We start from the raw sequence: 17,341 nt of genomic DNA on the forward strand, positions 1-17,341 counted from the left end.
TACCTGTTCCCTAGATAACTCCAGGAATGTTGGCCAGAAGGCCCCCACGAAAAGGCCTGCAGTTCTGAAAATCGTCTCATGGACGTACCGTATTTTCACCCATATAACGCGCATACGTGTATAACACGCATACGCGTATAGCGCGCGGGTCCAAAGCATTTCAGTAAAAAAATTTTTTATATAGCACGCACACGCGTATACCGCGCATGCTGCTATAATCTCCTCCCACTCCCGCTTACTCTTCTGGCCTGCGAACCGGCATCCTCCCCCCTGCTCGCGTCATCCACCCTCCCCCGCAATCCTACATCCCCCCCAGCACCGCAAAACATCTCTTACCCGATTGGGCACTGGCACCAGCACCAATGCACAGGACGTGCCAGTGCCAGTGCCCAAAGATCCTCCCTCGTTGTTGCTGGGCTGGGCTGTGCGAGGGAGATCCTTCTTCTTCCTCGTGCCAGGCTGGACTGGGCTTTGAGCATTTGCGCATGCTCAAAGCTTTCTGGTCTCGCTCTCTCCGAGATTCTCAATCTGAGAATCTCGGAGAGAGCGAGACCAGAAGGCTTGGTGCTCAAAGCCTTCTGGTCTCGCTCTCTCCGAGATTCTCAACCTCTATTCTGTTGCTGATGATGTCATTTGAAAGAGGAATTTCAGATAACTGAACTTCAGCCGCTTTTCCCAGCATGATATTCGCCATCTTCAACACAGCTGGTTTTATGAGTGTTTCACCAATGGTGTGTGGTTTGCCCTGCTTTGCGATCAGGTAAGCAACTTCGTACGATGCTGTGAGGATCGGTTTGTTGATGGGTACAAAGCCGAGAACAGGCAGAGTAGCCTTTTCATCGAATCTTGCTCTCTTCACCTTGAATTCAGCGAGCGTTGTGTTCTTGTATTTTTTATCTCCATGCAGCTTAAGGAAGTGTTCCCTTAGTTTTGCCGGAGCTAGACTAGAATTACTCAACTTGGCATTGCAAATCATGCAATTAGGACGCTGACTCCCATCATGTTCCGTTATACATGTGAATCCATATTGTACATATTCGTCCGACCACTTTCGTATTTTGCTCGACATAGTTAGTAAGGGATTAAAATATTAAGATAGGTATCACACGACGTACCATCACAACAGTTACAATTCGACTACTGTGCGCACCAAATCCCCTTCAGCACAGATAGGCCAAGCGATGTTGCGTAATCACCTGTAGCCAATTATGGACAAGCGGGGCGTATCATCACGAATCATAAGCGCTTCGGTCACATTCAATCATCTATCAGTTAAATCACAAATTTTGATCAGGAATTGATTGATGTATATAAGGCATTAGTTACAGATTGATAGATCAAGAAACCGAGTACACGATCAGTCTTGATCAAAATCACTGAATAACTGATAGATGACTGAATGTGACTGAAGCGCTATACGAGTCGGAGGTGTGTTTTGACCTCCGCCAAACCCGCGAGACTGACTCACCGAACCCCTGGGGTTCGGTCGAACCCAGGTTAAGAACCACTTTGTTAAAGGGAAGCAACCGGCTAGGGAGGAGGTGGGACCACTGGACGACGGAGACAGGAAGGGAGTGGTGAAGGAAGAGAAAAAGTGGCAGAAAGACTTAACATGTTCTTTTCATCTGTATTTACAAACGAAGACACATCCAACATACCGGAACCTGAGCAATTCTTCAATGGAAATCAAGCAGAAAAATTAACATCCATGAAGTGAGCCTTGAAGATGTACGCAGGCAGATAGAAAAACTAAAAACTGACAAATCCCCGGGTCCGGACGGAATCCATCCAAGGGTTCTGAAGGAATTAAAGGAGGAGATAGCGGAACTACTGCAGCAAATTTGCAATTTATCCCTGAAAACAGGCATGATCCCAGAGGACTGGAAGATAGCCAACGTTACGCCCATCTTTAAAAAGGGATCAAGAGGTGACCAGGGAAACTACAGACCGGTGAGTCTGACCTCGGTTCCGGGGAAAATGGCGGAAGCACTGATAAAAGAAAACATCAATGAACATTTTGGAAAGAAACGAACTTCTGATAACCAGCCAACATGGTTTCTGCAAGGGGAGATCGAGCCTAACGAACTTATTGCACTTCTTCGAAGGAATTAACAAATGGATGGACAAAGGAGACCCCATAGACATCATATATCTAGATTTCCAAAAACCCTTTGACAAGGTGCCCCATGAATGCCTACTCCGGAAACTGAAGAACCATGGGGTGGAAGGAGACGTACATAGATGGATCAGAACTGGTTGGCGGGTAGGAAACAGAGGGTATGAGTGAAGGGCCACTACTCGGACTGGAGGAGGATCACGAGTGGGGTCCCGCAGGGCTCGGTGCTCGGGCTGCTGCTATTTAATATATTCATAAATGATCTAGAAACAGGGACGAAGTGTGAGATAATAAAATTTGCGGACGACACCAAACAATTTAGTGGAGCTCGGACTAAAGAGGACTACGAAGAATTGCAAAGGGACTTTAACAAACTAGGGGAATGGACGACGAGATAGCAGATGAAATTCAACGTTGAGAAATGTAAAGTATTACATGTGGGAAACAGAAACCCGAGGTTCAACTATACGATGGGAGGGATGTTATTAAAGATGGCAGATCTCCAGGGGAGGGAAGGAAAATGGAAAGGGAGGACAGGAAAATGGAAAGGGAGGACAGAGACGGAAGATGGATGGTTAGCACCGAGAACGAAGAAAACGACAAATAGGCAAGAGACCCTGGCAAGCGAGTTATCAGAAGACAACCAGAGCCTGGGACCAACAAAAGGTAGAAAAAATAATTTTATTTTCTGTTTTGTGATTACAATATGTCAGATTTGAAATGTGTATCCTGCCAGAGCTGGTGTTAGACAGCGAGCGTGAACTAGGACCTAACAGAGAGAGGAAAAGTCTTTTTTATTTATTTTGTTTACACCACAGAGCCAGCGTGGGGTTGGAAACGTTGTAACCTTATATTTCTACTAAGACTAATTCTTAGTCACTTAGGGGTCCTTTTATTAAGGTACGCATTTAGCACGCACTAAATCGGTTAGCGTACTTTAATAAAAGGACCTCTAAGTATCTTAATTAAAAATTTGGCCCGTGTCTTAGCTTTTTTTTTCAGATTTCAGCCCCTTATGTGATTGAGTTGACACCCCTGCCTTAGATAAATGGGCAGAGTTCCACAGTTGCGGGGCTGTTATAGAGAAGATGTATTGTCGACGCGTATTGATGACCTTAAGAGAAGGAACTGAAAGTAGATGCTGATCGGTAGACCTAAGGATTCTTGTAAGGGTGTAAGGAATTAAGACCCTGATATCCACTTTTAGGAAATGAATTTGTCAAACAACGCTGATTTAATTACTTTTTGAAATGCACCATAAGACATCATGACTCCACCGATGTAATTACCCCATCAGGACTGCTGCTTAGTTGCTTGGAATGCAAGGGTTCTATCCAAAAAAGTCTTGTATCTGCAGCCAATAATTTTTGGATAGGCAAATAAATTAGAACTCTTAGTTGTCCTCAGTGGGCTATATAACGCAAAATGAGTTAAGTTAAGTTGGGGCAATTCCCCAAATCAACTTAAAACAGATACAAGAAAATTTGAATAGTACTCATGCCTCTATCAAGAGCCAATGTAATAGGCGATAGTAGGGACTGATATGGTCTTTTTTCCTCAATCCAAATATCAATCGGACAGCTGGTGGAGCGACCCTGTGGGTTTGGGATTGGTTGGCGGATTCTGCGTCTAAGGCTAAAGCTCAGTAAGTTTCCCATTCAGGGCTCCTTTCTCTTCGGGGAGGAGTTGGATAAGCTGGTTCAGGCTTTGAGTGACTCTAAGGTGCCTTGGTTACCGGAGGACCAACCTCGCCAGGCTTGGCGAGGTGGTTCTGCCCGAGGATGTTTCAATGAATTTCGTAGGTACCACCCTGGCCTCCAGAGGACATTTCTTCCAATGCATGCAGTCCTTTCAGGGATGATTATGCTCTGGAGTTTTCCCGACCTTTGCCAGTTCATTTCCTCTCCTCTCCTTTTCAGGCAACTTGGAAGAGGAGAGCTTTTTGGCAAACACTGCTCAGGTTGCTGGACCTCAAAGCGGTAGTCCCAGTGCCTCATCAGGAGATTTGCACCAGCAGGTACTCCATTTACGTCGTGACCATATTTCCCCATTTTACAGACAGTTACACTGGTTGTTTAAGTTTGGTTGCACCTGTTTTAAAGTACTGTTTGGTATGGCTCCTAACTACTTGTCTTTATGCTTTGAGCGATACAGTCCTAATAGGAATACTCGAGGGCAACGTTTGTTTATCTTTCCAACTATTAAACCCTGTCAATACAAGAGATTTTTAGATAAACTGCTCAGCTTTCAGGCAGGTAAAATGGATCAGTGGTTAAGAACCATTATTTTCAAGCTCACTCATATGTCCTTCAGGAAATTACTAAAAACTGATTTATTAAAAAAATATGTAAGTTGATGTCCCAGAATATTTACTGGTAAATCAGATATTGACCTCACAGCTAGTATATTTCTGCTGAATTTTATTGTTTTATAGCATAATGTATTCTAAGCCCAACATAGCATAATGTATTCTAAGTGCCAGTCTGGAGAGACGCTAAAGAAAAAAGGTTTGGATAAATTCCTAAAAAAGAAGACATTAGGCCTTTATTGAGATGGCTTAGGGAAATCCATTGCTTATTCTTAGGATAAGCAGCATAAAATTTGTTATATTACTTGAGATCTAACTAGGTACTTAGGACCTTGGTTGGCTACTGTTGGAAACAGAATACTGAGCTTGATGAACCTTTGGTCATCCACCGGAGCTCCCCCTTAAAAGGGGAGGGGCCAATGGCGCTCAGCTAGAGGCTCGGGTAGGCGAGGAGGCAAAAGGAGAGGAAAGGCAGCAAACAGGAGAGGAGAGGGGAAGAAGGAGCAGAAGGCAGGAGAGAGCAAGCGGCAGTGGCAAGAGGTAGCTCCATCCAACCCCACCATCCACTGGAGCTCTCCCTTAAAAGGGGAGGGGTCAACAGTGCTCAGCTAGAGGCTTGTGCAGGCAAGCAGGAGAGGAGACAAAAAGAGAGAAAAGAAGGCAAACGGGAGAGGAGAGAAGAGGGGAAGAAGGAGCAGAAGGCAGGAGAGAGCAAGGGGCAGCAGTGAGAGGTAGCTCTGCCCAGCCCCCGTCATCCACCAGAGCTCCCCCTTAAAATGGGAGAGGCCAACAGCGCTCAGCCATTAAAGGCGCTCGCCTTAGCAAGAGCGCCTTAAGAAGGGACAAGTCACTGCACTGAAGAAACACCAGGGAAGGACACTTACACAGGCAAGTCTCACAAAAGGCAACAGGACAGACACGAACAGCAGCAGATAAATAAATAAACACAGCAGTCACGGAGGACAAACACAGCAGACGCAGAAGACATACACAACAGAAGCAGGGATAATAGGTATATAATTAGGAGAGTGACTACACAGTAACAGCACCAAGGACGCTACATGCAGCGGGAGAAAGCATATAGGGTACATAAGACCCGGGAAACAAGGAGAAGCCACTCCAGACAACAGACCGGCAAGCGGACAGCAATGGAAATAGCAGATAGAAACAGGATGATGAGCTACTCAGTCTTCTATACCATTTGTCATATGTATGACTACCTCCCCTCTGGGAGGCAGTCTTATGTATGCACTCGATGCGAGGAATTGGAAGGCCTGAAGAAGCAAGTCAAGCTACTGGAGGCAGAGTACTAGAACTAGAAGACTTCGAGCAGCTGGGGAGGAGATCAAAGAGGCTGGAAACTTCATGAAAGAGAGGAACATCGAAGAAGTCAGGGAGTTAGAGAAGTTCATCGAGGAGGCATACAGATAGGCCGTGGAACAACAGAGGAACTGCCAAGATACATCCACAGAGAGTGAGGATCACCTGGAGGACAATCACAAGAAAGGACTAGATGATACAGCAGCAGAACCAGGACTTGGAAACAGCGGGGAGAACCCACAGGAAGACGAGTCTGATGCAGGTCAACGCCAGGAGGAGGAAAGATGGAAGTGCACCGAGGACACAGACCTGTGGCTAGAGAGATGGACGTACACCAAGGACACGGACCTGCGGCTAGCGAAACAAGAGAAGATAGGGAAGACAGCAATCGTCGTGGGAGACTCCATCATCTGACAAGTCGACAGCCACATAGCAGGAGAAAACAGGATTGACTGGTAACCTGCCTACCAGGAGCCAAGGTGGAGAATATAATGAGTCGTGTCGACAGGATCATCAACAATGCAGAAGGAGGGGGAGATACAGGATTGTGGTGTAATTTACCTGCTGGACTTAATATTTGCTCAGGACTGCAGCGCTTTTACAACAACTGAAGCCTGGAGGTCGGGCAGCTGAATCCCTGCAGGCACCTGTGGAGACAGACGCCTGACGTCACGCGGGTCCTTTCTCCGTGGTTGAAAGGGACGCCGCGACTGCAGGAGACTGGGGAGATACAGGATTGTGGTGTAATTTACCTGCTGGACTTAATATTTGCTCAGGACTGCAGCGCTTTTACAACAACTGAAGCCTGGAGGTCGGGCAGCTGAATCCCTGCAGGCACCTGTGGAGACAGACGCCTGACGTCACGCGGGTCCTTTCTCCGTGGTTGAAAGGGACGCCGCGACTGCAGGAGACTGGGGAGATACAGGATTGTGGTGTAATTTACCTGCTGGACTTAATATTTGCTCAGGACTGCAGCGCTTTTACAACAACTGAAGCCTGGAGGTCGGGCAGCTGAATCCCTGCAGGCACCTGTGGAGACAGACGCCTGACGTCACGCGGGTCCTTTCTCCGTGGTTGAAAGGGACGCTGCGACTGCAGGAGACCGGGGAGATACAGGATTGTGGTGTAATTTACCTGCTGGACTTAATATTTGCTCAGGAATGCAGCGCTTTTACAACAACTGAAGCCTGGAGGTCGGGCAGCTGAATCCCTGCAGGCACCTGTGGAGACAGATGCCTGACGTCACGCGGGTCCTTTCTCCATGGTTGAAAGGGATGCTGTGACTGCGGCGCGCGGCCGCAGGGCATGGCCAAAGGGGCTCCCCCCTTGGGAGCCCCTTGGAGACACTGGGAGAAACGGGAGAAATCGTATGTATTAAAATTAAAATTGTAATAAGGGGAAAAGAAAAGGGAAAGCAAAGGTGTCTACACCTATTTTGACAGGTCCCATAGATAGACATTTTGTTTCATCTAGTGTCTTAAGCCATAGCCAAGGAGCGAACTCGCTTTCAGGAGCATCTCTTAGTCCTCCAGGCAGAACTCCACCGCCTCCACCAGGTATTCCTGGCGTTTTGGAGCCAAATTCTGGCTCCACTTCTCGGCCGGTGGGACTCTCTGAGCAACAGACATCACCCTTATTATCTTATGGGGTGATGCCAAAAGCCTTATCTTTTCAAAATGAGGCTTTGTTTCCCAGAGAGCCCATGGCTGAACCTCAGGAAGTTACTTTGAAAGATTTATGGCTAATTAATACTCGAATGGAGGGGTTATTAAATTCAGTGGCGACACAGAATATAAAATTTTCACAGGAAGTGATTGATAAGTTTGTGAATGTTGATTCAAACTTAAAAATTATGGAAAAATCAATTAGAACAACAGAGTCCCAAATGCTTACTTTACAAGCAGTCTTCTCAACAGCTGTTAAGGATTTTCATATAACTCATATGAAATTTGAAAAAATGGAGAACTTGCAGAGAGCAAAAAATCTACGTCTAGTCAATTTCCCCAAAACTCATTTGATATCTCCAGAAATATTGGTTAAGAAATATTTTAAGGAAGTATTGGGGATGGCTGACGTAGAAAATTTGCCTCTAACAAATTTATATTATATTCCTCAGAGGAAAAAAGTCTCCATAGAACCGGGTATAGATCAGTTGGGAAAAATTGATTTTGATTTGACTGGTTTCTTAGAAGACTCACAGGATATAATCCAAACTAGATCTACACTTCTTATAACGTGTACGAGAGAGATAGATAAATCCTTAATAATGAAAGCTTACTTCCAAAATAAACAAACAAAATTTTGTGGAGATAATGTATTAATATTTCCAGATGTAGCCCAAGCAACACAATTAAGAAGAAAATCCTTTTTGGTTTTGAAATCTAGGGTATTAGCCTTGGGTGCTACATTTTATTTAAAGTTTCCTTGTAAATGCTTGATTAAATTTCAGGAAAATGATTATGTTTATTGGGACTCTATACAGTTAGAACAATTTTTACAACATCATGAAGCGAGCTCTTCTTCTTTCGCCACATAATTAATATTTGGAGTTTCTTTTGTATTAAAACACCATAATGTTTGATCTTTTTTTTGATCATGATTATGTTTAAATGTTTCTGTTTCATTTAATGCCTGATTTGTTCTCTCTCAAATTATGTGGACTAGAGGAAATTATAGAGATAACCCTTTGGAGGTTATATGATTTGTCTATTTATTTCTGTAAAATTCCTTTTTCCTTATTATTTGTATAAATGATAATGTATTAAAATTTGATAAATAAAAAATTTAAAAAAAAAACAATGCAGAAGGAGGAGATATGTAATGGTGATCCACATTGGGACAAATTATGTGAGCAACAGGAACTACAGCAGGGAAACACTGAAAGACTAGTTCCAGATACTAGGAAGGAAGCTGGAGATCTTGCTGGTACCCAGTGCCGACAGGAAGAGGCAGATTGAACTGCAGGCAGTCAACGTATGGATGAGATGCTGGTGTGAGAAAGAATGATTCCACTTTGTGCACAACTGGACAGCATTCTGGGGGAAGAGCAAGCTATACAGGAAGGATGGACTCCACCTAAACAGAGATGGAACGAGGCTACTTGTGAGCAACATCAAGGGAGAAATTGAGAAGTTTTTAAACTAAGAAGAAGGAGAAAGCAGACAGTCGACCAAGAGTCGATGGTTTGGGAAACGGTATACCCAGAGGATACCGTGCAAGAAGATTGCAGGGAAGACTCACCGGATCATAAGCAAGATAGAAATCCCAACGGATCGAAAGGGACAGAAGCAAGGGAGATGGAAGGAGGAAGAAAGTGCAAGAAAGTAACAGGCCCTAAACTTAAGTGTATGAACACAAATGCAAGGAACCTATGGAATAAAATGGGGGAATTGGAAGCTATGGTGCAAAAAGATAACCTAGACATCATCGGCATCACAGAAACATAGTGGAATGAGGATAACGTCTGGGACACTGTACTACCAGGATACAAGCTATACCACAGAGACAGAATAGAACAAAAAGGTAGGGGTAATGCCCTAAACATAAAAGAGCGAATTGAATCTACCAGAGAGAACACACCAGAAACGACCAATAAGGTAGAGTCTCTATGGGCTAAAATACCGGGAACAAATGGAATGGATACAAAGATCGGCATCTACTACCGATTCCCAGGGCAGTTCGAAGAGACTGATGAAGAAATTATGGATGAGATTAAACACGAATGCAAGGGAGGCAACACAATTATCATGGGCGACTTAAATTATCTGGAGTAGAGACCAAGTTTCTGGATGCTGTAGGCGATTGCTTCCTGGAACAACTTGTCATGGAAAATACGAGAGGAAATACAATTCTAGACTGATTTCTAAATGGACGACGAGGACTGGCACAAGATATAGAAGTAGAAGGAACGCTGGGAAACATTGATCACAACATGATCCACTTCAACTAGACATGGGCCACGGCACTGAACTTCTAAAAAGGGAACTACGAAGGGATGAGAGTCATGGTGAGGAAGAAGATTAGGAAGAGGATAAGCACCGTAAATAAGCTAGAGCAAGCATGGTCCTGTTTTAAAGATAGTCACAGAGGCGCAAAATTTATATATACCACGTATCAACAAGGGTTTCAAGAGGAAGAAGAACAAGGAACCGGTGTGGCTCACTGTAGCAGTGAAGGAAGCGATTAGAGACAAGAAGACTTTGTTTAAGGAATGGAAAAGGATAAAACCGAAGAAAACTGGAAAAAGTACAAACAACATCAAAGCAAGTGCCATAAGGCGGTAAGAGGGGCCAAAAGAGACTACGAAGAAAAAAATAGCGAAGGAGGCCAAAAACTTTAAGCCATTCTTTCAATATATTAAGGGAAAATGACCCGCGAAGGAAGTGGTGGGGCCATTACATGACCAGGGAATAAAGGAAGTACTAAAGGAGGACAAATCGATCACCGACAAAACTGAACACATTTTTTGCATCTGTATTTACCGAAGAGGATATATCCAATATATCGGAAACCGACAGGCTATACACAGGAAATGAAGATGGCAAACTGACAGGGACGATGGTCAGTCTAGAAGAGGTATGCAGACAGATTGATAGGCTTAAAAATGATAAATCCCCGGGACCGGACGGCATCCACCCAAGGGTAATCAAGGAACTGAAAGGTGTTATAGCTGAACTTCTCCAACTAATAGCCAATCTGTCGATCAAATCAGGAAAGATTCCGGAAGATTGGCAAGTAGCGAATGTTACACCAATCTTCAAGAAAGGTTCAAAGGAAGATCTGGGAAACTACAGACCAGTGAGTCTGACTTTCGTACCAGGAAAGATGGTAGAGGCGCTGGTGATGGACCACATCATCGATCACCTTGACAGATACAAACTGATGAGGACCAGCCAGCACGGCTTCAGCAAAGGAAGATCTTGCTTGACAAACTTACTGCACTTCTTCAAAGGAGTAAATGGGCAGATAGACAAAGGTGACCCAGTCGACATCATATATCTAGATTTTCAGAAGGCATTCGACAAGGTTCCGCATGAACGCCTACTTTGAAAAATTGCGAGCCATGGAATCAAAGGTGATATACTCACATGGCTTAAAAACTGGTTGGAGGATAGGAAACAGAGTGGGGGTGAATGGACAATACTCGGACTGGAAAAGCGTCACAAGTGGAGTGCCGCAAGGTTCAGTGCTCTTCAAAATCGTTATAAATGACCTAGAAATTGGCATGAGTGAGGTGATTAAATTTGCTGACGATACAAAGGACATAGTACTACTCAAAAGAGTCCAGAGAAGAGCAACCAAAATGGTTAAGGGACTGAGGGAGTTTCCGTAAAATGAGAGGCTAGAGAAACTGGGCCTCTTCTCCCTTGAGGAGAAGACTGAGAGGGGACATGATTGAAGCATTCAATATATTGAAGGGAATTGACTTAGTAAAGAAAGAGATACTGTTCACCCTCTCCAAGGTGAAGAGAATGAGAAGGCACTCGCTAAAGTTAGAAGGGAAAAGATTCCGTACAAACGTGAGGAAGTTCTTCTTCACCCAGAGAGTGATAGAAATCTGGAACGCTCTTCCGGAGGCTGTTATAAGGGAAAGCACCCTTCAGGGATTCAAGACCAGGTTGGATAAATTACTACTGGAACAGAACATACGCAAGTAAGTCTACACTCAAATAGGGCACTGGTCTTTGACCTAAGGGCGGCTGCGTTAGCGGACTGCTGGGCATGATGGACCACTGGTCTGACCCAGCAGCGGCAAGTCTTATATTCTTATGTTCTAGCAAGTAAGTCTGATTTCACCTTCTCTAGTGTCCCTCCAGCCTGGCATAGATCAATGGGAAGTACAAAAGCAATGACCATTAAGGGGGGACCCAGCTAGGCCCGACTTCAGCACCCATGCCCCTGAAACATATTGTTGTGTTTGCACATCCACCCTATAATGATGCACAAAGAAATTCAGAGGACCACACTTAATCTAGCATGTAATGGTTGCTGCTTCTTACCCCCTTCCTCCAACCGGCGAACAGCACAGTCGAAGCTACAGAACTCCTAAGTCCTACTGAGATAAGTGCACAGAGCTCTGCGGACATCAAGTTTCCTTAGATGTATCTGCTTCATAGAGCCATCCTGGCTTCCCAAGACCGGAAGAGACACCATCTGATCGACATGAAAGGGAGACACTACCTTGGGTAGAAAGGAAGGCACCATCCAGAGCTCAACCTGCTCCCTTGAAAATAATTTTGAAAAAGAGAGGCCTATATGAAAAGGGATTGCAACACCGATACGCGCCTTGTGGATATAATTGCTACCAAAATTACCGTCTTCAAGGTCAGATCCTTAAGAGTATAGGAACCCAACAGATCAAAGGGGAGCTGCACCAGCCCTGTCAGGACTAGGTTAAGGTCCCAAAAAGGAACTAATGGATAAGTTGGCGGCTGAAGAATGCAAAATGCCCTTAAGAAAAGGATAACATCTGGCTGAATAACCAGCCAGTGGCCCCGAACTACACCTTGGAAAACCAACAAGGCTACTACTTGGACCCTCACGGACCAGGAGAGACCCTTCTCCAGACCCTCTTGGAGAAAACCCAAAAAAATCCAGAATAGATGCCTGAACTGTCCTTAAATACACGCCAAACTCACACACAAGCTAAGTGGAAAATTTCCAAGACCCTAAGAGGGTGGAAATAACATAGTCCAAATATCCTTTCTTCCTTAGTTGCAACTTCTCAAAAGAGCCATGCCATAAGACAATATAGAGCCGGATCGAACATGTGAATGGGACCCTAAGAGAGAAGATTTTCTGAGAGAGGAAGGCGAAGAGGTGGCGCCACCTGAAGGTGAACCAGGTCCCCAAACCAACCTTGAATGATATGGCCAATCGGGTGCTACGAGAACTACCCAGCTGGCATGACAACTGAAGGAGAATCCTGCTTATTAGAGGCCACGGAGGAAACATGTACAGGAGACTACTGGTTGGCCGAGGCTGAAGTAGGGCATTCAGCACTTCTGCCTGAGTGTCCCAGCAACAACTGAAAAAAAACGAGGAACCTTGGTACTGAGAGACATTGCCATCCGGTCTAGAATCAGTTGACCCCACGTCTTGACTATAAAGTCTAAGGTGTTGACCTCTCAAGGACCACTCTCTGGGATCTATGAAGGGTCAACTGAGGTAGTATCAGGGAGGCAGAGATCAACATGGACGAGAGGAACATTCTCTATGAACTTCTCTAACTCCCTGACTTCTTTGATGGTCCTCTCGTCCATGATGATCTCCGCCTCTCTGACACTACCTCAGTCTACCCCTGCCACATGAGCTTCCAACAAATTTTGTAGATGAACTTCTGCCCACTCCATCATTAATGCAGCTTCCTGTGCTAACAGACAACTTTTGGTGCCCCCTGCCAATTTACGTACATCACTGTTCTCACATTGTCAGAGAGAATGCAAACTTCCTGATCTTACAACAGATCACAAAAAGCCAACAGCACCAAATTGTTCTAGTCTCCAAATGACTGATAGATCACATAGACTCCTGGACTCCTCCGGTGACCACTGCCCTTGTGCCGACCAGCCCAGACAATGTGCCCCCCATCCCAACAAGCTGACTTCCATCATTATGACCATCCACTGTGACTGCTCGAGACTCCTGTCCTAGGCGAGTCTGGCGGAACACAGCCACCATTGAAGTCTGCATCGAGCCAAACCACTCAGAGGCACCCAAGCCTCCAGCGGATAGACTTGTAGAGACCATCTGGTTAGGAGATCATATTGCAAGTGTCTCAAGTGGGCTTGAGCTCACTGAACCATCTCCAAGACCTGAAGGAAGTCCTACGCTAAGGGACATGGAGAAAACAAGAGGGAACAAATCTGATCCTGAAGCTTTGCTAAGTGCACCAGAAGAACCCCCCCCCAAAAAAAAAACAACAACTTGCGCCAAGTTGGTATCGAAGCAAACTCCAAGGTGCTCCAGTTGAGAGGGCCCCAGGTAAGTTTTGGGAAAACTGACAACCCAACCCAGCAACTAGAACTGAACAATGCAGTCTATAACCATCAAACTCTTGAAAGGACATTGCTCGAATCAACCAGTCGTCCAGATAGGAAAGGATTTTGGTACATTCCTAATGCAATGCAGCTGCAACCACTACCATGGCCTAGCTACAGATCCTCGAACTCTCTCAAAGGTCAAACAAACACACAAAACTGAAGAGTTGCTGATGAGAAGTTCTAATTGGGATGTGCAGGTAAGCCTCTGTCAGATTGAGCAACTTGAGCAACTCTCCTGGTTGAACCACCAGGATGACCAACTTCAGAGTCTCCAAATGAAAAGAGAGTACTCACAATGCTCAGTTGACCTCCTTGAGATCCAAGATGGGTCGAAAGGAACCTTCCTTTTTGGGCATCGTAAAGTAGATGGCATATTGACAGAGTCCCACCTCCGCAGGTAGTACAGACACTACAACCCTACGTGTAATCAATCTCTGCATGGTCTGGTGAACCACCTTTTTCTTCCAGAAGGCAAGGACAACAAAAAGGCATCTGACAAAGGCCGATCGAATTCCAGGACATAGCTGTTGCAAATGACTTCTAACTGAGGGAATATGTAATAAATTTTGGGTATTTGATCTTAATTCTAATGGAAATGTAAGGAATAATCAGCCTGTCCAAGATATGAAGGGATTTTATTTAAAATGTTAACAGTAAAATTTTATATGTAATTCAGTGTGTTATCAGAAGCCAATGTGATTTTATTAGGAATGGGGTTACATGATCAAATTTTTTTCCTTTATGTATTAGTTTAACAGCCGTGTTTTAAATAATTTGTAGCCTACGGAGTTCTTTTTGAGGGAGGCCATTATATAACGAGTTACAGTAGTCTAACTAAGAGATGACTAAGGAATGAAGAAGGATGTTGAAAGGAAGGTTCTAATAGATTTCATATGGATCTAATCATTCTTAGTTTGTAAAAGCACTTTTTAATGACAGAGCCTATTTGAGTGTGGAACATTAGCTTGTTATCTAGTATTACTCCAAGAATTTTGACAGTGTTTGTGAATTTTAACAGAGTAGATTTTAGAAAAATGGGAGAAATGGTAAATTATTGGAGTTATTTGGGGAGAAAATCATCCCTGCTTGATTTTTGCGGATTAAAAAATAGCATGTTACTGAGGAGCCATTAATTAATTGTCTCAAGTTTTAAGTTGATGGCATGTATTTCTTGTTTGTCAGTCAAGTTAATTGGATAAAGTAACTGGAAGTCCTCTGCATAGGAATCCAAGAGATTGAGCTATTGTAAGGAGGAGAGAAATAAAGATATTAAAAAGAAGAGGGGATAGTATAGATCCTTGTGGAATGCCAAATTTTTGTTTCTGGTTGTCAGATAATAATTTTAGAGGTTCTGTTTGAAAAGAAAGAAGCAAACCAATTGTAAGTGTTGTCAGAGATTCCTATAGAGTTAAGTCTGTTAAGCAAAAGGGTATGATCAACCGTATCAAAAGCTGCCGAGAGGTCAAAATATGAGAACAGTGATTTTACTTTGATCTAAGTAATTGAGCATGGTGGTAGTGAGGCCTATCATAGAATGTTCTGTTGAGTGATGTTTCCTGAATCCAGTCTGATTCAGATGGAGGATGATTGTTTTTTAAGTGAAGTCATAACTGTTGAAATATTGTTTTCGCAGTGAGTTTAGTCAAAAATGGTAGATTAGAGATTGGATGATAATTTGAGCAGTTTGCGACAGAGGCTTTGTGGTCTTTGATGGGCCATGAGAAGGGGAAGTTCCGAGAGCACAACCGCAGGCCACTTTCAGCATGACGGCAACATTGGACTGCACAGAGAGAAGGAGGAGGATATGCTGGGCAGAGGAAGCCTCCTAGACTAACTGTTTTTTTGTTTGTTTTTTTTAAGTAGGCAGGGGAAGGGTATTAAAAGCAGTGCCAGATTGGACATGGGGGGAGAGCTTAAGGGGTCAGAAACAGAGGAGAGCGAGAGAGAGAGATAGATGGTGGACAATGTTCTCAAGGGAGAGAAATTGGATCTGGGGTGGTGTAGAGGAAGAGGGAAAGAGATACTTGAAAGGAGAGCTGTTGGGAAGAGAAAGGGAGAATTGGTGGACCTGGGTGGAGGGAGGGATGCTGGATCTGGGGATAGAAGGGAGGGAGAAATGTTAGTCCTGGGGGTGGAAGGGAGGGAGATGCAGCATCTCTTTTTTTTCCCTTCCATCTCACTGTTCAGCATCAAGGGGGGAAGGGAAAATAACAGAAAAGAGAGGGAGTAAAATGTTGGACAATGGGGAGAGAGGAGGAGAGATATAGTAATGGGAGTAGATAGTAAGAAATAGGAGGCTGGGAAAGGAGTGAGATGGGAAATGGAAGAGCTAAGGACAGAGGAAATGAAGAATTGAGAGGTAGCCGAAAACTGAAAAAGAAGGGTGAGAAAGAGGGCAAGATTTGAGTGAACAGATGCAAAAGAGAAAAAGTTAAGAAAGCTGAATGGGAAAAATCAATACGTTGGAGACAGGCAGAAGGAAGGAATGGAACAAGAGAAAAGAGGAGAAAAAATGGACAGCAGATATTGGAAAGAAAATTAAAAGAAGATAGACAAAAAGCAGAAAAAAAAACTGGGACAAAGATGATGGAAAAACAAAATGACCAGACAACAAAAGGTAGAAAAAATAGTTTTATTTTCTATTTTGTGATTACAATATGTCAGATTTGAAATGTGTATCCTGTCAAGAGCTGGTGCTAGACAGCAAGCGTGAACTAGGACCTTAAAAAACAGAGGAAAAGTCTTTTTTATTTATTTTGTTTACACCACAGAGCCGACGTGGGGTCTGAGAGACTGTAACCCTATACTTCTACTAAGACTAAGGGGTCCTTTTATTAAGGTGCACTAACCAATTTAACATGCGCTAAATGTTATGATGCCCATAGGAATATAATGGATGCCTTAGCATTTAGAGTGCACTAATCTTTAGCACGTGCTAAATTGGTTAGCACACCTTACAGTACAGTTACTTACCATAACATGTGTTATTCAGGGACAGCAGGCAGATATTTTCACACATGGGTGACGTCACCAACAGAGCCCCGGCACGGATCACTTCAAAAGTGCATCGCCACTTTAAATCTTTAGAAAGTTCGCAATAGCCCACACCACGTATGCGCGAGTGCCATCCCGCCCGATGTAGGCATGCAGTCCCTCAGTTAAGGTAAGCCAGCTAAGAAGCCAACCAGGAGAGGTGCGTGGGTTGTGAGAATATCTGCCTGCTGTCCCTGGATAACACATGTTACGGTAAGTAACTGTGCTTTATCCCAAGACAAGCAAGCAGCATATTCTCACACATGGGTGACCTCCAAGCTAACTAGAATGGGATGGTGGGCGTGTTGGGCTCTAAGAAAATACATTTTGTAATACTGACTGACCGAAGTGACCATCCCATCTGGAGAAAGACTCCAGACAATAATGCGAGCTGAATGTAGGAACTGAGGACCAGGTGGCAGCTTTACAGATTTCCTCAATAGGAGATCTAAGGAAAGCTACAGAAGCTGCCATAGCTTGGACTTTGTGAGCTGTGACACAACTCTCCAGGTGCAGTCTAGT

The 17,341-nt window shown here is 44.2% G+C and overlaps 1 protein-coding gene across 10 annotated transcripts in view; it reads right to left on the bottom strand.

Annotated features, from left to right (window-relative positions):
* SPDYC (speedy/RINGO cell cycle regulator family member C) overlaps positions 1 to 17,341 on the bottom strand; it is a 200,083-nt gene that overhangs the window by 35,551 nt on the left and 147,191 nt on the right. Inside the window, exons 7-8 of one of the 10 annotated variants that reach the window (XM_033953793.1) lie at positions 11,783 to 11,786; positions 4,231 to 4,240 (exon numbers count right to left, since the gene is read on the bottom strand). The exons of the other annotated variants lie outside the window; for them this stretch is intronic. Of the exons in view, the coding sequence (XP_033809684.1) occupies positions 4,237 to 4,240; positions 11,783 to 11,786 (8 nt within the window). The 3' untranslated portion in view covers positions 4,231 to 4,236. Of the gene's footprint in view, positions 1 to 4,230; positions 4,241 to 11,782; positions 11,787 to 17,341 lie in introns of those variants that run through there. 10 annotated transcript variants of the gene reach the window in all.

The sequence above is a fragment of the Geotrypetes seraphini genome, chromosome 8, assembly GCF_902459505.1.
Source record: "Geotrypetes seraphini chromosome 8, aGeoSer1.1, whole genome shotgun sequence".
In the NCBI taxonomy this organism is placed as follows: Eukaryota; Metazoa; Chordata; class Amphibia; order Gymnophiona; family Dermophiidae; genus Geotrypetes; species Geotrypetes seraphini.